Source organism: Hyperoodon ampullatus, assembly GCF_949752795.1.
Source record: "Hyperoodon ampullatus genome assembly, chromosome: 2".
Classification (NCBI taxonomy): Eukaryota; Metazoa; Chordata; class Mammalia; order Artiodactyla; family Ziphiidae; genus Hyperoodon; species Hyperoodon ampullatus.
The window spans coordinates 83,710,749-83,732,328 of NC_136915.1; the positions used below are offsets into that span (position 1 = coordinate 83,710,749).

At 46.7% G+C, this 21,580-nt stretch overlaps 1 protein-coding gene across 3 annotated transcripts in view; it reads right to left on the reverse strand.

Moving 5' to 3' along the window:
* Positions 1-21,320, reverse strand: part of BCAR3 (BCAR3 adaptor protein, NSP family member) — a gene marked incomplete at both ends in the record, with an annotated part of 57,408 nt that extends 36,088 nt beyond the window's left edge. For 2 of the 3 annotated variants that reach the window (XM_079696314.1, XM_079696313.1), the window contains one exon: positions 15,367-15,450. In XM_079696314.1, coding sequence (XP_079552440.1) covers positions 15,367-15,450 — 84 coding nt within the window. Of the gene's footprint in view, positions 1-15,366; positions 15,451-21,188 lie in introns of those variants that run through there. The other variant, XM_079696315.1, reaches the window with a different exon arrangement.
* Positions 21,321-21,580: the final 260 nt, after the last annotated feature.

Below are 21,580 nucleotides of genomic sequence, written 5' to 3' on the forward strand. Positions count from 1 at the left end.
ATGCCCATGTGAGGCATCTTTGTGGGTCCCCAGAAATAAGTGGCAGAGGCTTCATGGATGGAGGAGATGGGCAAGGGTACTGCCATTATGCAGTGGGTCCATGAGTGGGGTCCATGAGTCAGCAGATTTGGGGCACTCAAGTTTTTTGGACTTTATTTAAAGGGTCCACCTGTTCCAAAGGGCTCACAGTATCCTACACATAAAACCCAAAGGCAGGCGATGTCCTTCTCCATCTGGCCCTGAGCTCCCTTTCTGAGGCACACTGACACAGGGCCCTGGTCATACGACCTTCCACAGCTTCATGGATACACAGTCCCCTACGTCCCTCCTCCATGCCTTCTCTCGTGGTCCAGAGACAGTGACCCACCTGTAGATGCCACGGTGCAGCCTAGCTGGAGCACAGGCTGGGGGATGGGGAAAGGCCAGAGGGGAGTTGGACGAGGCAGGCAGGGCCTTGAAGACCACGCTGAGTTAGTCTGATTTTATCAAAGGGGGCAGGGAATCCACTAACACACTCTACACAGTGGGGGCAATGCAGTCTGCCAGGCATGAGCTCCTTGAGGGCAGAGGCCATGGCTTACTTGCTTTGGGCTCCCAGAGCCTGGTGGCTGGCACGCAGCAGGTACCCAGTAAACACTTACTGACTGGAACCATGCTTGCCATTTCACCCTCCGTGTGGCAGCTTCCTTGCCACTGGGTGGGGAGAAAAAGAAAGAGTTTGGAGGTTGGTCAAGAACAGGTGACAAAAAACAGAGCCATAGGTCAATGGAACAGAATAGAGAGCCCAGAAATGAACCTACCCTTGTGTGGGCAATTAATCTATGACCAAGAAGCAAGAATAGACAATGGAGGAAAGACAACCTCTTCAGTAAATGGTGTTGGGAAGACTGGACAGCTATATGCAAAAGAATCAAACCGGACTACTTTCTCATGCCACATACAAAAATAAACTCAAATGGATTAAAGACTTACATGTGAGACCTGAAACCATAAAACTTCTAGAAGAAAACATAGGCAGTACATTCCTGGACATTGGTCTTCATAACATATTTTTGGATATGTCTCCTCAGGCAAGGGAAACAAAAGCAAAAATAAACAAATGGGACTACATCAAACTACAAGGCTTTGCACAATGTTGGAAACCATCAACAAAATGAAAAGGCTGCCTACTGAAGAGAAGATATTTGCAAATGATATACCTGATAAGGGGTTAATATCCAAAATATACAGAGAACTCATACAACTCAAAAGCAAAAGACCAAACAACCTGATCTTTAAAAACGGGCAGAGGATCTAGATAAACATTTTTCCGAAGGAGACATACAGATGGCCAACAGGTACATGAAAAGATGCTCAACATCACAAATCATCAGGGAAATGCAACTCAAAACCACAATGAGATATCACCTCACACCTGTCAGAATGTCTATTATTAAAAAGACAACAAATAATAAGTGTTGGTGAGGATGTGAAGAAAAGGGAATCCTCATGCACTGTTGGTGGAAATGTAAATGAGTGCAGATGCTGTGGAAAACAGTATGGAGATTCCTCAAAAAATTTAAAATAGAACTACCATGTGATCCAGCAATTCCACTCCTGGGTATTTATCTGAAGAAAAAAAAAACACTGATTAGAAAAAATATATGCACCACTATGTTCACAGCAGTATTATTTACAATAGTCAAGATATGGAAGCAACCTAAGTGCCCATCAATAGATGAATGGATAAAAAAGATCTGGCATATATACACAATGGAATATTACTCAGCCATAAAAAAATGAAATCTTGCCATTTGACACAACATGGATGGACCTAGAGGGGGTATCATGCTAAGTGAAATAAGTCAGACAGAAAAAGACAAATACTGTATGATTTCACTTATATGTAGAATCTAAAAAACAAAACAAGGAACAAACATAACAAAACAGAAACCGACTCACAGATACAGAGAACAAACAGGTAGTTGCCAGAAGGGAGTGGGGTTGGGGGATGAGAGAAATAGGTGAGGAAGATTAAGAGGTACAAACTTCCAGCTGCAAAATAAATGAGTCAGAGGATGAAATGTACAGTGTGGGGGAACATAGTCAATAATTATGTAATATCTTTGTATGGTGACAGATGGTAACCAAACTTATGGTAATCATTATGAATGTAGAGAAGTATCAAATCACTATGTTACATGACAGGAATTAACATAGTGTTGTAGGTCAATTATACTTCAAAAACAAACAAACTCATAGAAAAAGAGATCAGATTTGTGGTTACCAGAGGTGGGGTAGGGGGAATTGGATGAAGGAGTCAAAAGGCACAAACTTCCAGTTATAAGATAAATAAGTCCTAGGGATGTAACGTACAACATGATCAGTATACTTAACTCTACTGCACGTTACATATGAAAGTTGTTAAGAGAGTAAATCCTAGGGTTCTCATCACAAGGAAAACAATATATTTTTTCTATTTCTCTAATTTTCTATCTACAGGAGATGATGGATGTTCACTAAACTTATTGTGATCATCGTTTCATGACGTATGTAAGTCAAATCGTTATGCTGTACACTTTAAATTTAACAGTTCTGTATGTCAGTTATACCTCAATAAAACTGGAAGAAAAAAAAAGAAAGAACAGGTGACCCTGACCACCTTTCTAGACTTCTCTTAACTTGTGTCTGTCTGTACCTGGGAGTAATAGCGCCCACTTCACAGGACTACCTGACCTGATGCACCTGGAATTAAAAAAAAAAAAAAAGGGAACTGGCACAGTGCCTGGCACACAGTAGGTGCTCATGTGGAACAACATAGAATTTGAACACTCTAAAGATGCTTCTTAGCTAAAAAATAGAAAGTTACTTCACTAAAGAGTTTTTTTAAAAAATGAATTATACAACCCATCAGAAGGTTTTAGAGATATTTGGTCTTTGAGAATTTATCAATAGTTCTGATGGAATAAAAAAAAGCTAGAAGTTGGAACTACAAATTTCTACTTAGGCGTAGGTATGTTTATTCTGTTTATTTCAGTTCCAAGTCAGTATTTGCTGGGGTTTTGAGTAGCACTAAATGGTTCCATCTGTGCAGGGTGACGCTGAGCACCTGTAAGAAGGCACTTTCCCTCGGCGGCATGCATCTCAGTACTAACATGCGCACGTGGTTACTCCAGCCGGCCACACGTCCACAGCACACAGGACAGAGTGGCAGCATGAGAGTGTAAGAAAGTTGTGTGTTTTGCACGAGGGCTGAGACGTCCTGGTACAGAGATGATGTGTCCTTCAGGGCCTTGGAGGCTTAGTCATCAATATGTTTTTTTGTTGAATTTTTAAGGTTGGGATGATTTTCTAGTCATTCATTCTATGACCAAGGTTGGGAATTAACTTGCTTGAAATAAAAAAAGGAGGATGGGAATGTGTGCATGAAAAGAGGAAGGGAGGGGGCGGGGAGCAGAGAGAGTGAAGAGGGAGGGAGGGAGGGAGGGAGCAAGCTTCTGGGCTATTCTGTCCTAGTTCAGAGTGTCGGGCCACAACACCGAGAAACCTATCAGGCTCTCAAACAAAAGCTGCTCTCTTCTGCCCTGGGCCGCTTTACTCAACTGAGGGAGAGGTCCACAAAAGTCCAGGCCACTCATCGGGTTGTACCAAACAACTCCACAGGTCATGTTTTTCCATAAATCTCATCCAGAAATTATGATCACAAACAAAATTGTAAGTCCGACTGCATGTAAAATTGGTCTAATTTCTCAGCAAAGACCATGTCCTCTGATGAGCCGATGGGAAACCCCTCTGAGTCCACTGTGAACTGTCCCCAGGTGGCCAGGGCAATGCCAGAGTCCAGAAAGACCCCTCATCTCAGATCCACTGAACTCCAGCAAGACATGTGATGACGTGACAGCTGTGCCATCTCGAACCCTAACGAATGCTGTAAACACATGAAGAAGTGGAGCTCCTCCACCCTGGAAAAAGCACACTTTTGATCACCATTACAGGAGTATTCTGAAGCCTCACCAAGCCTCTTAGCATCTAGGGTTGCCTTACAAGTAAACCTGTCCAAAAATGAGATTCTTTGGAGATTTCAGAAACTCAGACCCTTTGAAACACTGCCTTGTGCTGAATTTTAAGCAGTGGACCAGTTTATGACCAAATTCCAAAGTATATCAAGGGCTTTCAGAGATCCAAGTGGTATTTTTACCGTTGAAAACCTGCATAAACTGATCACGAAGCCACAGAATGAATAAATCCCAATTACTTCTGCCACTCTTAACCCTGACTACAGGCTGAAAAACAAAAATCCACTTCTCCATCGGTTTCAGGCCCAACAATTTCTAGTACAAACCTTCAACTGTTTTAATCTGAGGTAGAATAGAATGAAAGGGGATGGCATTTGTGGCAATCCTAAGGCCTTGAAATGAAACTATTCGTATATTGGGTTCTGCGCCACCTTTGACTGACACTCGCTGGCTTTATGGCTTGCCTAAAAATATTTTATTACAATCCAAAGATAAGTGAAGAAAGGCTTGAATTTACTAATCCAACTTTTCCCACTGGGGTGCTAGGCTAGACAAATATAGTTTCTCATGCTAATAACTGTGATTAAAGTCGAAGTCTTTACCTAAGTAAAGAATTAATTTTGTAACTAAAAGTCCAAAGAGAAAAAATGTCAAATTCAAATTTTATATCTCATATCTGGTAGACAAAAGCAAATGGTGGCATGGGCAGTTGGGCATTTCAGCCTGGCCCAGCGCAGTTGGGTGTGGCCACACAGTGGCCTGGCCATTGGCTCCGGGATGTGTACAACAGAGAGACATTATATCTAAGGAGGGGCCCTTCGTAAACAGCCATTGAAAATTTGTATACCACAGCCGCCTGGCAGGTGGCAATAGAGCGTCTTGAGGAAAGGGTGCCTAATTCTAATTCACACAAGGTACTCTGTGGGCTAGCAGGGAAAGGCCCTGAGCTGTCCCGGAGGCTCTCTGCCTGTTAGGTGTTGGGCTCTTGACAAATGGGGACCTCTGGTCTCACTTGGGCCCCTTGCCTCTGAGCCTGCTCCTTTCAATCCTGAGATTAAAGCTCAGTGACGCAGTCTTTGGAGGCAGCTTCCTAACCCACACAGTACTTCACCCTGTTGGCCAAAGTTCTGCAGAAACAATAAGGTAGTTAGTTTTTTTTTTTAATTTTTGGCTGCGTCTGGTCTCAGTTGCGGCACGCAGGATCTTTCGTTGTGGCTCACGGGCTCCAGAGCACACAGGCTCAGTGGTTACGGTGGCTGGACTTAGTTGCCCTGCGGCGTGTGGGTTCTTAAGTTCCCCGACCAGGGATTGAACCCATGTCCCCTGCATTGGAAGGAGGATGCTTAACCACTGGACCACCAGGGAAGTCCCAGGTAGTCAGTTTTAAATCAAGAGCTTGATAGTCACTGGAACAGTGTGCCTTTGATTAAACTCAAGGACTTACCAAGTGCCTGCTGTGCCACTCGGCCTCCTAGGCTAGACCTGAGGGGAGATGCAGACATGAGTAAGAAATACTCCATGGCCTGAAATGGGCTACAGAACCTCTTTGAGGAGACGAGACATCTGAAGGGAATGTACAGTAATAAATCACAAGTTGTTTTGCTGAAGTTCTCAGTGTTTATCTTATTTCAGGTCAGTGAGGGCCTTCGGCTCCTTCTGAGAAAGGACTCAGTAGCAAAGAGATTTCATAAAATCTCAATAAGTTTCAGCATTCTGAAACACTTCAATTAATTTGATGCTAACGTTTAAGTTCCTTGAAGATATAAATTTCTCTTTTCTAAATCCTAGAAAGAATCTCATCTTCAGCAAAGATTCTACAGATGGGTTTTGATGCCATTTAATCATTTTATAATTAAACCTGAGTAATTTATCACACTTTACATCAGATTCTCACTCCAGTGCCATTAAAAACTGATTTGCAATTTGCTGTTAAATTAAGATGCTTCATTTTTTTACTTTGTGTGATTTTCCTTTTCACAGACAAATGATGACACAGGGGCCGTCAGACACTAGCACAGATAGGAAAATGCCATCAAACCCCCCAGAGAGCCCAAGTCCAAGAGATTTCATTTTATTCATTATCAAACCTTATCAAATGCTTATCAAAAGAGGCTCAGAAACCATGAATAAGAAACATGATGAGGATATCTGTGGAACTCCGCACTTATCAAGGTTCTGTGAAATTCGCATTAAAATTCTGCTTTCCATATGTGTAAATGAAAAAAGACTAATTTTAATTTGTGCAGACTGGAGCCTTAAAGCAGCGTACTCTCTAAGCAGGCAGCAGTAACTTAATCCTCCATTCCAAACTAATTACATTAGAATCATTCTGATTGGGACCCACAGCTCCCTTTGATGTTAAACTCCTGTTGCCTTTCATCCACAATCATTCTCTGGGCAAGATCTTCCCCACACCCTCCCATCCTGCTAGATCATGAAGCTATTGCTTTTGAAGTTCAATTTTATTTTGATGAAACACCAAGGGACTGAAAATTATTTTTCACTGAAGGAGACTGATTTCGGGCTGAAAACTGCAGGAAGAATTCTAAGTGTGACAGAATGTAGCACATCCAACACCAAGAATAGCATTTTTCCTTCACAAAAGTTACTCACATGTGAAAGAACTTGCTGAATGCACTCATTACACCATAAGCTCTCCTCCCCTCCCCCGCCTCCCCTGGCCCCAGTGGGTTTGTCCATCATGTTTCTTACCCTTTTGACAAAGCATTACCCAGGGGCTCACTCAGTGCTCAACTCCAAGGGGGTCTCACCTTTCTCTGGTAATAGATAAACTGAAACACTATAAGATTTTCAACAAGCCATTTGTTAACATCCTGCCCTGCTGAAAGCTATGGCGGGTACCCTCTCCTCTAGATCAAATGTAGGTGATGACTTCCTGGAGCAGACATCCAAATCACCCCCATGAGGCAGCCCTGTATTCTGATTCTTCCCAGTGAGAAGTTGGATGTGCCACACTTACGATGAAGGCTGAAGGTCACAGGTTGCACTTAATCCTTTATTGGGTCAGTGAAATGAAGGGCTTCAAATAAAAGCCAAGTACCCGTTCGACCGATGAAAACCTCCTCTAAACTGCTTTGCTTCCTTTAACCATGTCCTCAAGTGACTTCCGATAACACTTCTCTCTCTCACACACACAAGCTAAATAAGACAACGCAAGTGAAATATTAATCGCTCCGTCTGGCAGTGAGATTCCATTCAGTAAGAGTAGTGTTTTGTTAACATCTACGGCGAATGAAAAAACAGAGACTGCCCTGGCTAAGGCAGACCCAGGATAAGGGTTTGAAGACCAGCCGACCAAAGTTCAGAACACAAAGAGAGCCAAGCCAGAAATCTTTACCATTGGTAATTCAAGCTTGTTAATTCAACATCTTAATTCAAGTTATGAGTGACTTGGAACACAGCTGTTCACCAAAATGGATGCCCTATTTGCTCTTCAGTAAGAATATCAGAAAATAAAAATCAACTTAATTCGAATACTATCCTTTCCAAAAACAAAAAAAACACCCAAAACCCCAATCTATCCTTTCCTTATTTCACCTCAAATGCATGAGGCATTACTGAATAAACAAAATGTATTGTGATTGAAAGACACTAGGAGATGTAATTGGAAGGAAAAACAAGATATGCCAAACACGTGGAGGAAAATCCAAAGATTCAGAAAGCCTTTCAGTGTGCGGGTGGAATAAATGACTTTCCAAATTCTCTTTTTGCAAAATAGTACATGACTAACAACTGTCTCAGAAAGTGCACTATATATCAGAGCTAAGTACGGAGTAGGTTTTCAGTAAAACTAAATGACTCATTTCAAAATGGGTTTTGGCCAAGCATTGACTTCACTGCTTCCAATGTACACCTCACACACATGCCACTTTAAAGGTATATATTTCTCCCAGAGGTGTTCAAAGTTCTTGACACCCACATAACTCATCTAACAAGTTTTTTTTTAAAAAACACACAAACACCATGCTAGATGTCATGGACAGGATCAGGGAAGCAGCAGCTGGACTTAGAGGGACAAGATACCTAATACAACACAACTCAGATCTCATGAATCATATGATGTCCCTGGAATTAAATAAGTAGCAAGAATATTTATATCTCACAAGAGAAAACATGACCAAGGCCCTGAATTTTCGTGACTTGCTCAGACTTATGCAGTAAAGGATTGCCTGAAAACTAGAATCCAAGTCTCCCAAAGTACATAAAGAACGAGACATGTTTACAGGAAGGATCTGGGGAACATGAGGGCTGTGTTGACATATATGAAGGTTTGGGATGTTCTCGTCCCAAGATGGCAGGTCACGTATTCTTGGTTCAACTCCCTAGAGAAACGAATCCAGACTCCCTCCTGTCTTATTCCTAGGTGTCTACACATACCAACTAATTTGGCCTCAAATAGACATGGTCATAATATGGAGGGGAAAAACATGTATCTGAAGGGTTATTATATCCATTTAACTGAAGAATAAGGTGGACATTGCAAGGCACAGATTTTGACTCAATACTAGGAGGAACTTTCTAGCAATTTAGAGTTTTCAAACGTGGGAATGTATTGCCTTTAGGGTACAGTACACCTCCCATCTCTAGAAATGTCAAAAAGAAGGGTAATGAAATGACCTCCTATGAAGATTTAGGGCCAGATGACCAGTTAGGAAGTTACTGCAGAATTTTAAGCAGTAATAGATAATGAGGCCCTAAGTAGTACAGTACTGGTGGGAGAGACAGGAGGAAGGAGTGGATGAGAGAAGAGTTTAGGAGTAAAATCATGAAGACTTATAATTGATTAGACATGGAAGATGAATAGGGGGAAAAGACACGGGAGCTCCTGGAAGATGACTGAGCCATCAACTTCCAGTACAGAAGCATGAGCAGGGAGCAAGTTTATGGAAGAAGATGTAGAGCCTGAGGTACCTGTGGGCCATCCGGATGGAGTGGCTCACCAGGCCATGGGATCCAGGTGCTATAGAGAAGGGCTTGAGAATCCTCAGTGTAGAGGGGGTATGCTGTCTCAAATGCCACCTAAGAGATGGGTTATAGAGGGAATATGAGAAGAGGGCTAGAAGACACTGGCTTTTTTAAGAGGCAGGCTAGAAAGAGAAGCTGAAGACAGGTGTCTTAGTCCATTTAAGCTCATATAAGAAAAATACGATAAACTGGGTGGCTTAAACAACAAACATTTATTTCTCACAGTTTCTGGAGGCTGGGAAGTCTAAGATCAAGGCACCGGCAGATTCAGTGTCTATTGAGAGCTTGCTTTCTAGTTTATAGATGGCCATGTTCTTGCCATGTCCTCACATGGTGGAAGGGATAAGAGAGCTCTCTGGGATCCCCTTTATAAGGCACTAATTCCATTCACCAGGGCTCCACCCTCATGACCTAATCACCTCCCAAAGGGCCTACCTGCTAACATCATCGCATTCGAGGTTAGGATTTCAACATGAATTTTGGGGGGACATAAACATTCAGTCTATAACAACACAGCAGGATGGGTCAGGAAGGATCTAGGAGAAACAAGTAGAGTTCAGTGTCCTAGAGGTTGAGAGGAGACTTCCAGGAAAGGATGGCCAACAGTGCCAAGTGCAGCAGAGAGTTCTAATAGCATCAGAATTGGATGGCAGCCACAGGACTTTGCGAGGACAGGTCGCTGATCAGGTCAAGGGGACTGAGTGGCCAATGGGAAGTGAGGAAGCAGAGACTGTGTTAACCAGCTTTGGGGATGGAGGAAGCCAGGGACCAGGAAGGAAGACATGGATATGATGAATATTTTTAGAATGGGGAAGACTGAAGCATGTCTAAGCTAAGAGGAAAGTGCTGGTAGAGAGGGACAACCTGAAGGTGCCTGAGGAGTCTTTGGGGAGGAGGATGGTCATGGGCACAGGTGGCAGGGCTGGCCTTGGTCAGGGAGAGGGACATTTCATCCTCAGAGGCTGCAGGAAGGAAGAGAGGGTCATGGATACGGACACAGGTAGAGCTGTAGCTTGTGGGGGCAGGGGCGGGGATGGAAAAGCATCGGGCCTGATGGTCTGAACTGTTGCTGTGGAGTAGGAAACAGGATCTTATTATGAGTGTTAAAAACAGGCTTAAAGAGAAGGTGGAGAGAGGAAAATACGAGTGAGCTGAGCAAGGACAAGCAGAGCGGACGGGAGGCTTCAAGGACGTTGGCATGAGTGAGGGGAGACGCTGGTGACGCTCCTCAAACGCATCCTGCACACAAGGGACCGACCCCAAACCCTCCCCCACTCCCATCCAAACTGTGTGCTGGCTCCCCGCCGCCCTGTGCCATCTGTGCGCCGACCACCTCTCTGATCTCATCTCCTTCTGCTCCTCAACTTCAGCCTGAAGTCCCGTGTGTGATGCCCTTTTTCTCCCCAGGGCCTCTTCTACCTACGGCTCCTTTAGGAGTTGCCCAGTGTTACCTGCTCGGGGAAGTTCCCTGACCCAGAACTGGGTTAATACCTCTGCCCAGCACCTCGCATTGTGCTGTGTATTCTCCCTGCCTTTGCACCACCACGTGGTACCTCGGAGAGAGCTTCCTGCATGTCCATCTCTCCAGCCAGATATGGAATTGCTCCTTTAGGACAAAAACTTCCACTCTGTCTCCCCAGCACCCGTAGGCCCTTGATACACATGCTGGGCATGGGGGTGGGGGTGGGAGCGGGGAATGAGTAGATGAATTCTGAGTGGGAGATTGGCTCGTTGGTCCCTCAAATCCCATCTTACTACAATTAAAGAATCTAGGATTCTAGCTTGCTGGTTCTCTCTGTATACCTGCTTTTGTAAAAGCACACACGTATTAGAGTGGACACTGGGGAGAGTTCTCCATACAAACTAAAAGACTGATCATAGCTCTTTCATAAGATAGAAAAATAGGCCATGACATTCTCGTGGCCAGAGCCAGATTCCAGTAGTAGCTCCCGGGGCTATGGACATGCACTGAAAATCCAGATGAGGACAGAGATGCTGCAGTGATGTCCAACCCCGGGAGGCACTGCTCTCCTCCTCTCCCCCACCAGGACAGCCTGAGTCTCCTCTGCTGCCCTGGGGACGTCCAAAATGCGCATCAGGTAAAAGGCCTCAGCTCTGTCTCTGAAGGCATCTTTAAACGCAGCGACAGAGGTTAGGGTCCTCCGCGTACTGCCGCCCTCTCACGCGTGGGTGTGTGATGACCGTTGTGGTGCACGCACCCCGACGACTCACCAGCATCCCTTCCAGTGTTTGGCACAGCTCCATCTCTCTGCGGTCCTGGAGGTGCTGACCCGCTAACAGAATTTTCCTAGGATCCCAGTCTCGTTTCTGCTTCCCACCCACGACTCTCCAACAAAAACAAGGTCTCGGCCAGGATCCAAGCTCCGGGGTCTGTGGTGAAGGGGGCACTGGGATCCAGCCCCTGTCAGGCACGTCCTTCCCCTGATGCTGAAACCAGATCCCCATGGCCCCCAGATGCCAATGGAATGCATTTAGGTTTCTTTTAAAAAGCTGTGCTAGGCCTATTTTTTTTTTTTTGGAGAGCAGGAGAAATAAGTGAGCAACTACTAACTGCCACAAGGAGGGGCTGAGTCACTTCGAAAGACATTTCCCCAGTGGCTTTTTCCACCTTGCGCAGCTTGTGCTGGCAATGCATCAGCCCCATGACAAAGACAACTTAAGCCACTGTCAACACCAGGGTATATCACCAGTAACCAAGCTGTCACAACAGCAGACAGACCAAGGGATGGGCCACAGGGCAAATGAGCAGGACTTTCACTCTATTACATGACACTCCAACACAGAAAGGTAGATTCCAATGAAAACAAGTTCTGAGGACCCAACCCTCCAGGGATGGGCAGATGAGACACCTCAGGCTATAATGTGCATTCAGAGAGGCTCCAAATACTTTTTCCAGGGGCAAGGGAAATGATTTAAAGCAAAACAAAACACAACAATAGCAACCGCACGATATAAGCTCTTCCCACTCTAGGGCACTTTGTGGCTGCAAAGACAGTCACACCTCTGTACGAGAATGTATATGCTTAAAATCCACTGCCTTCTAACAACGACTTCTCGTTCACAAGACCAGTGCCGCTGGACTTAGTGACTGGTTAGCCAAGACTTACTGATTCATTTATCCACCAACTCCCTACTCCAACCTCCTTGTTGGTGTTCTTTCAGAAAGATGGCTCTTCTGCACTTGCAAGGTAACTCCAGTCTCTTTGGTTCCCCTGAAGTTTCCTGACACAATCACACCCACCTTCATCAGCAGTAGCCACTGATAAGGCAGCAAGTTTCAGCTCCGGTTCCCCTGCCCACACACAAGGAGAATCAGGGACTCGAGGGGCCAGAGAAGTGGGCGTTTGTCCCCATGGCCAGTTCCAGAAATGGGATCTATTGTGCTTCTCCTAAATTCCTTCTGCAGCTCTCTGGGCACCAGAAGGTGGCCCTGCCACTGCTGCAGGAAGGAGACCTAGTCTGTGAAAACCAGTTCTGCGTCCTCCCTGAAGTCTTTCCTAAAAGCTGAGGATCGCACTATGCTTTCCCAACTGAATTGTTAACTGAAGTATTTAGTAGAGACAGAATCATCTTGTCAACGTCCACTGGTCTTACTATGGTATCGGAGAAAGGACACTTAGCTTGAGGCCACAAAATCTGATTTCTACTCCTGGTTCCCCACTAAATGATTCTGGAGCAGGGAACTTCTCTGAGCCTCGGCTTCTCCTCTGTGGAAAGGGGTAAACTACTGTCCTGCCTGATTTCAGCTTGTCTTGAGACCCCACGGAGACAACTTGTGAAGGAACCTCAGACATTGGAAAGCCTTTTGCAAATGTAACGAAATGACACTGTGGACTAATGGTCTTGTGGGAAGTCCTTCAAAGGCAGGAACCTGCCTCAGCTGTCATTAAATCAACCCCCCAACACACACACCTAACAAAGTTCTTATACACAGAAAGGCTATGACATTCACCATTCAGGGATTTTCAAACTTGAACGTGCTCCACTAATGTCGTGGATCTGGAATATCTTCATGACAGACTCTTTTCCATTGGGTGTAAGCAAAATGTCCTTTCCTTTTCTTACTTGAGATCCAGAGGTCTTTTGTGAAATGAGTGCCTTGTGTGAACCCTTCTGGGATGTTAAAGTCATGACCCTTGACATGACATGAGGACCAGCAATGACTGCATATCCTTGACCTCCTCTCCATTCTCAGCCTCCCAATTAATTCTTTTCCAGGGCCTTTGTATTCAAGTCCACACAAGGCCCTTAAACACATACTAAATTCTGCAGAATCTCTGCAAATGAGATCTTATTCCCTGAAAGCGCCTGTGTGATTGGTCCCCTATGTAATGACGGAGCTTTTATATTTTTAGTTTTCTTCCCATACAACAAACACTATTAATAACATTGTACTTTCTCCAGAGATGATATGGATTAGACCAAATGGAAAGTTACCATGGCTACCACAGTGTTATTTTTGGTATGAGAAATTCATGCCAAGGGAAGTAGCATCCATGGTCAAGAATTGGAGCTTTATTTCCGCTTTGCTATCAGGCAATCAATCCCAATTTAATTTTGAAACTCTAATTGCAACGGAAACTAATTATGAGCAGCAAGACCTGAAACCCCTAATTAAAGTGGGAGTCAATAAAGTGATGCAGCGTTATCACTGGGGCAACACTGGCAGGATGAGGGATTTGAGCACAGGTACATTTTCTTTCCCAGGTAACTATCTAAGCAAAACAAGACAGGGAAACACATCCCAAGAGTCAGAGGGAAAGCCTGAGCTGGGTTGGAAGACTTCAGGTTCTGGTGAGTGAGAAGGTCAGGTCCTCTCTCTGTGCTATGAAGATGCAACATACGAGGGTGGGATAGGAAGCCCAGGTGGGAAGGAGGGTGTTTCCACCGACAGTCAGCCACCAAGAGAGGCCGTGGTGGGGAGGCCGAAGGATGGTTAGTTCAGACCAACCCCATGTGTTACTGTGGCCTTTCTGTGCAGGCCCTGGAGAAAATAACTGCAGAGGCGCAGTGGTCTCCAAACAGAATCTCATCACTCAGACCCAGATATTTATGGGCTGTTTCCTCAGATACCAAATGGTGAGTTGCACTTTTCTGAATTAGCAGAAGTTGGCTTATGGGAGGACTTCTATTAGAGTGTAAATCTACTGCCAGTCCCTGCAGTGCATGATTCCCTTCGGGACCTCCCCGTCTATCTCCAACAGCTTTAAAATACTGTTAATGGCATGACTTCATCTGCCCCACTCTAGAACGATCCATATTTAGGCCAGAAACCACATGGTCCTCACGTCACCCCACTGGGCTCCAGGTTAGAAAGGGGCTCTTAAATCAGGGAGGAGACACTCTTAACCTATGATTACTCACTCTCCTCCAAATTCCTTGACAAAGAGACAAAAATGAACTTGGCTGAATGGTTAGAAAGCTATTCTGAACACTCCGAAAGGGCAGTAAAATTAGAAGAAGCCTCTCCTCTTCACATTCACTGTCTATTTTTCTACAAAGGGCTCTTTCTCCCTGTAACAGGATTTCCTATGAAATTTTCCTGTTGTAGCTTTTTCAGTGGCACCGAATAAGTCAGTCCCTTAGGAGAGGGAGCTCTGCTGTCAGGGTGGGAAGAATTCCTTGAGAGTTTTCTGATTCCTATTTCCCATGAATAAATGAGGTCCTTAGTCATGCTGGGGCCAACAGGATTTTTCCAAGGCAGACAAGCCCCCAGATCAGTGACAGCCTATACTAAATGGAATTCTTAGTTGTTGTCACAGGTGGGCAACAGAACAGAGGCTTCATCTTGAATTAGTCAAATGAGGTTCTTTGAATATTTTCATCAAAATAAATAGTGTATTGACGTATTACCTTTGGTACTGATGTCTTGTAACAAAGGTTAAGAATGGGGGCATTCTTTAAATTAAAAAAAAGAAAAGACAGTTCTGAATACGGAAACGGTTTGGAACATGACTGCAATTTGAAAGGAGATATTTGGTGGGTTTTGTACTTATATACGTTACTGACATAATGGAGCAGCAGGGTAAGTGGAGAGAGGGACTCAGCCTTCATTACAAACAAGGGGAGAGAGAGAGAGAGAGAGAGAAAAGAAAAATAGTATTGAGCTACCTTGGTATAAAATTTCAGCCCAAGGAAACTGAAAGTCTCTTGAAAAACAGAGCTTCATCCTAAAGCACAGACAAGGAGCTCCCTTCTTCTGTGTGGCCCGATTCTGCTTCCAGAGGAGACACACCACTAGGGGCTTATGAAGATCCATACGTCAAAGTCAGCACCTCTGTTTTTACAGCCAGCGGGCTGCAAACTTTTCTAGTGCTTTCAAGGCCCCCCAGAGAATTTTAGATGTACCTTATCTCACACCTACCTTTACTCCAAGGAAAGACTTGCGGTGATAGAAGCAGCACAGAGCAGCCGAGAGGGCGTGGAAAGCATTGCATTCCTTAGGCATCTTTCAGTCTTCAGTCCCTGGACCACACACTTTCTTTAGGGTTAAAGGAGAGGGGGCTTGAGGCGTGAGAGCTCCAGTCCCGCTGCAGCAGCTGTGCTGCTCTGGCCCGCGGGCCGCAGGGGAGTGAGTGGCTCCTTCTCCCCAGCCAGGCTGGGACTTTCCCTCTCCGCTGAAGCCAATACGATCCACTCGCTCGATTCTGGCAGGCGGGTGTCCAGCCTGCCATGCACACAGTGCCAGAAATCCTCATGTGACCAGACTCATTTTCTGATGAAATTCTAACCTCTTTTAGAAGAGGCTTTGGGCTTTAGCTGTCCCCTCAATTTAGAGACCCAGCAGAAATCATTATTCCCCCAGCCAACCTTTCCTCCCCAGGGCTGAAGTCACCAGGCAATCTGCTCCTAGAGGCTTTGTCTGTTTGCTTGTCACCCCAGCACCTAGGAGTTCAAGAAGCACACATCACACCACCTTGTGATGAGACAGAGGCTCCTTTGAGGAAAGGACCCAAAGGCGAACTGGGTGTGACTTTCCCCTAGGAGCAATCCTAGAAGTCCCGAGAAACCTGGCCAGGATCACCATCCCACTCTCTCAGCCACCCCCAGAACTGTTTATTTTTAATTAGGATGCTCCTGGCAGCCAGTTTGCAGCTGATAACGTTGGCATAGCCATCACTATTGGCAAAGCACTGTTGCCTTTAGGTGTTTAATTAGCAAGTCTGTCAGCTAACACCCTGAGCAGCCTGTACCCTCCCCACCTGGCTGTGCAGCCTCTTGGGAGGATGGGGGACAGGCTATGTACCCTCTTTTGACCCAACTGTTTGTCCCACTCTCCTCCTTCACTTTATTTATTTATTTATTTATTTTTTTCCGGTACGCGGGCCTCTCACTGTTGTGGCCTCTCCCGTTGCAGAGCACAGGCTCTGGACGCGCAGGCTCAGTGACCATGGCTCACGGGCCCAGCCGCTCTGCGGCATGTGGGATCTTCCCTGACCGGGGCACGAACCCGTGTCCCCTGCATCGGCAGGTGGACTCTCAACCACTGCGCCACCAGGGAAGCCCCTCCTCCTTCACTTTAAACACTTCACTGTAATTGCCCATCCTGCCTAACCCAGATCCAGCACGCGAACTTCATGTCCGACACCACCAAGCACCACCAAGCGATTCTCCAGTGCTAAGAGGCCTTTACCCCTACCAAGAGCCTCCCGACACCTTAGGGGAAAGGAATTGCTTTTCTTCTTTCATTCCAGTCAGGGTGGATTCTCAACAATTCTGGGTTTTTTTATTTTTATTTTTAATCAAACCCAGGTTTCTGCCTGTAGCGCTTCCTCTCCTACCGTTCCAAATATTAACTTTCTGTGGCTTCGGCCACTCAAAAATGGAATGTGTCCTGAAGCTTTCTAAAACTTCACACAGGCAGAAACTTGTAATGAGGAAGAAACAGAACCTATTCAGTCCAGAAAGGAACAACACCAGATGAGGCATGAGGGAGGTATGAGAAATATCCAACAGGATTAGTGTCAAATCCTCAGGAGGCCTCGGCCTTTGGACTAGGTCAAGTCAGCCTGTAAAAATAGAGAACTGTTTGTTCAATGTCTGGTGTGTGGCTTCTGTGCTTAAATGAGGGCTCTGGAGAGTGACAGATCTCACACTCACCTCAAGGGGCCGAGGCTCAGCCTAATAAACACCTCTAACGTGGGGATGGAGCTACAAAGGGCCTGTCATCACAGGAACAACCAGGGGGGCTGACTTCCTTTCTGCTTCCTCAACTGGCTCCCCACCCCCCATGATTCTGGGACCCAGATGTGCAGCCCTGGGTCCTGGGAAGTCTACCTGAGACCTTGGAAGCAAGCACCAAGGGTGGTAGTATTCATGGGGTTTTTGAGCTGGAGGGGCCCTTGGAGATGGTCCAGTTGGTGGGTCAATACTGTCTCCCAAGGTCCATGAACTGGACCCATGAGGAAGCATTTTCTCTGTTTGCCCTCATTTTCATTAGATGGGGTTCAAAGAGTAAGTCCACATGAGCAGCCAGGGCCCATGGCCCCAGCAGTTTTGTGGGGGTGACTCATCTATCAGGCCAATAGCCACCAGGTAAGGGGCCCAGTTTGCACCTGCTATTCCCCTTTGACAGGAAGTGACAAGCTCTGTCAGAATAAGAAACTCCCAGGACTTCCCTGGTGGCGCAGTGGTTAAGAATCCGCCTGCCAATGCAGGGGACACGGGTTTGAGCCCTGGTCCAGGAAGATCCCACATGCTATGGAGCAGCTGAGCCCATGCGCCACAACTACTGAGCCTGTGCTCTAGAGCCTGAGAGCCACAACTACTGAGCCCGCGTGCCACAACTACTGAAGCCCGTGTGCCTAGAGCCTGTGCTCCGCAACAAGAGAAGCCACCGCAATGAGAAGCCTGCGCACGGCAACAAAGAGTAGCCCCCAACCGCCGCAACTGGAGAGAAAAGCCCCCGTGCAGCAGCGAAGACCCAACGCAGCCAATATATAAATAAATAAGAAGAAACTCCCCAAGAGGCTAGCATCCCCGGCTCAGAAAAAGGGAGGGAAGCAGCTCCTTAAATGCTGCACAGAAATTCAGTGAGATTAGTCAGCCAAAGCCTCTGAATTTTAATACCCTACCCACAGAAAGACTGAATGAAGTGCATTCTTGAAAGAAAATATACTTAAAAAAACTCAGACATGTAAATTACATAGAATTACGTAGTCAAGTGCTCCAGGGCCAGGGTAAAAGCAAAACAAAAGACAGGTCACTGCAGAATCACAGCTCTTGTCACCTGAGGCTTTCCCTGTTTACTCTAAAAGATGTCTCCATAATTCACGAAGAATTGGTTCTGTCAGGATTAAACAGTGAGCTAATCTTATTAGGTAACTGTTTCCTAAGCAGTTTTTATTTTTTTGTTCCACACAAAAAATAATTTCTAAAGCAGCACTCAAAGGTTTTAATCAATTTTCCCCTGAAATGGCCAAGGAGAGAGACTAAAATAACATGTTGCTATTGCCACTAAAGATGATAGTTGCATGAATTCGTAAAGTGCCCTTCACTGACTTATGTTTTTTGATGTCTCCCATCCACACCGATCCTCCCTATTCTCCCCACAATGATGATTCTATTCGAGTTACAAAGAAACAGAGGACCAGAACGGCGTGTCATGCAGCAGAGGACAGACAAAGGACCAGGGACTCCAGCCTGTGTTTTTGCCAGAACCTGGCATCTGATCACCAAATATGGGATTTTTTAATGTCATATAATTAAACCGGTTACTGACACAGTCCCATGAAAAAGGGTTGTGACCTGGGGTAGGTGGCCATTGTCTGATGATTTGGTACATGTGATCTAGGACCAGTCAAATTTTGTATTCAGGGCTTTCTAAACACCATGCTCTTCTGGGGAGAGGGGTCAGCATCTCTAATGCAACCCCAGGGACTGATGGAGGCGGGGTGGCCCGGAGCAAGCAGCACAGAGCTCTGGGAAAGCGCTGTGCTCTCCAGCGCCCCCTCTGGCCTCCTGGGAGGCTCACTCCTCTGAACCAAGAAATACACCTGTGAGAAAAGCCAAGGCTGAGCAGCCAGATGAACCCTTGAAGAAAATCCTCATGACCTCCCGTCAAATGTTGCCCACTCTGTCTGGGAATAGGGTTAAAGCAGACCAGAGGAAGGCCCCTGCACAAGCATTGCCATCAATGCCATTTTTTCCTCGGGCAGCCTTAATACTAACCTGCCCTATTTAGTAACCATGGAAACAGGGGGTGCCTGCCAGTCATATTCCACAGACAACTGCTTCTTGTCAGCAGCAGCCCTTGGGCTGGGAGGGGCTGAGAGGCGTACCGAGTCTCTTTCCCAAAGTGCCACAGTCCGCACTAGAAGATCAGCCTCCCCGTGAGGCAGACCCTCTGTCCAACACGGCACGGGGTGGGGACGAGGTCTCTGAGGAGGAAGATGTGCCTACCAGGTACCTGCTTTTCCCTGTTTCAGGGCAACCGAGAAAATAAGGCTGCCCACACCTCCACTCCCCTTCCCAGGGCCAGCCCAGAATCAAGGCATCAAGCCTTAAACAACACCGAGGTGCTCTCGGTCACTGTCAAGCAGCCCTGCAGACAGTGACACTGCCCAAGGCGGGCGGCAGGCTTTGATCGGAGGGCACTGATCCAAGGCCACAAGGCCCAGCTGGTCTTTGCCCACAGGGGACACACTCGGAACATCAGTCAAGAGACCAGCACAAGTCTACATGGTCAAAACAGCCCCACTGGGCTTCCCCGGTGGCGCAGTGGTTGAGAGTCCGCCTGCCGATGCAGGGGACACGGGTTCGTGCCCCGGTCCGGGAAGATCCCACATGCCGCGGAGCGGCTGGGCCCGTGAGCCATGGCCGCTGAGCCTGCGCGTCCAGAGCCTGTGCCCCGCAACGGGAGAGGCCACAACAGTGAGAGGCCCGCGTACTGCAAAAAAACAAAAACAAACAAACAAACAAAAAACAGCTCCACCTATGGGGCAACTGCTGAGACTCCTCACCTCCTAGAAAGGTCCATCCTTCCTGGCTTTTTGCCTCCACTAAACCCCAGTGACCTGGCTCTCGGTGAACAAAGACAGCTTTAAGGAGTTAGGGAGTGAGACGTTCCTCCTGGTGCCCTAGAAGCAGGAAGATTAACCCAGACTGGCCCAATCCTAAGGATCCGAGGCCACCTTCCGCAGGCCCTGCTCCCTGAAGAGCGTCCCGCCTGGGGAGCCCTGGGCTGGAAAGGGGCACGTTTATCAGCAGCCCTGCTTCCCTGGTACCAGCTTGTCTGCGTGATTCTGATCACAGTCACCAGCAGGTGAGGTGTTAGGGGAGGAGGTCGGGCATCTGAGCACCTGCCCTCCCGAAAAAGCCACAGGGCTCGAGGAGAAGGGCTGGGAAACCGCTGAGGGAGGAGGACGCCGTCAGGAAAGAGGTCACCTCCTCCTCACGCAAGACTCAGCAGCTTCACAAGCCGCCAAAGACAGTTCAACACATTTTCCTATATGCAAACACGATTTATTTCCTGCTCCAAAAGGGAATGCAAACTGGACGCGGCGGGAGGAGGGCAGGAAGTGCCGGCTGAGCTCTTAGGGCCGGGTTGTGTGTCGCTGGCGAACACAGAGGGTGCATTTACGAGCGTTTGCTGTACGCCCCCTCCTCTCGCTCTGACGGTTCCCCCAGATTCCTCAAAGGGATGAAAGAGTACGGCTGTTAAATGGTCTCTATCCGGAAGCGGTACTGATCTGCTGAGCACATAAAGAGAGACCAAGGACAGTATTCACAAACAGATTGCTCCCTACCGAGCCTTCCATCCCCTCCACAAATTTGTTTCTCTAACCGGCTATTAAAATTGTATAACTGATAACATGAAGCAAAATTAGGTGAGCATCCAGCCCTGACTGCTTTCTCGCACTGTCGCATGCAATCCCGTCCCATGCATCCCTCCACCACCACCGCCACCCATTTCCTGATATCACCCCAGAAATCCTATATTATGCAAGCTCAATTTTCTATTTTTAGCATTAAGACCAAATTAAAAGAACATGCACAGGGCGTAATTCCAGCCTCTCAAACAGCAGACTCAGACTTTCTGGCGGCCTCAGCCTTCTTTGAGAGTCTGTGAAAACCACGGACCCTCCTCTCAGAACAAAAGGCACATATTGCAAAGTTTTACATATAATTTCAGGGGATTCCTTGTCTCCTGAAGCCCAGCCTTACACCCGTGGGAGTCTTACTCATCCAAGATGATCCGCCACCCACCTCCCAAGCTTCCTTCCATTCTACATCCGCTGTGCAGGCGACACACCCAGAGCACTCATTTGTTCTCCTATCATTGTAGCGCCTAGGCTTTCTTTGCTGTACGCTTTTCTCTTTCCCCTTCCAGCAACTAATAGTGACAGCAAAAGCCCCTCAGAGGCCCCTCCCATGCGGAGCGCAGCAGAGATGGCCTGAGGGGCATCCACGAAGCCAGAATGTGCAAAGGCTCACCAACCAGATCCAGCCGCGTGGGCTCCCATCTTGGCTGCCATGGGCTCGCCCTTCTCACAAGCACTTCTGCAAAATGACATCTGCCAAAACTGAGCTGTGAGACACATATCTGCCCGTTTCAAGTGCTGCTGGGAGGTGGCAGG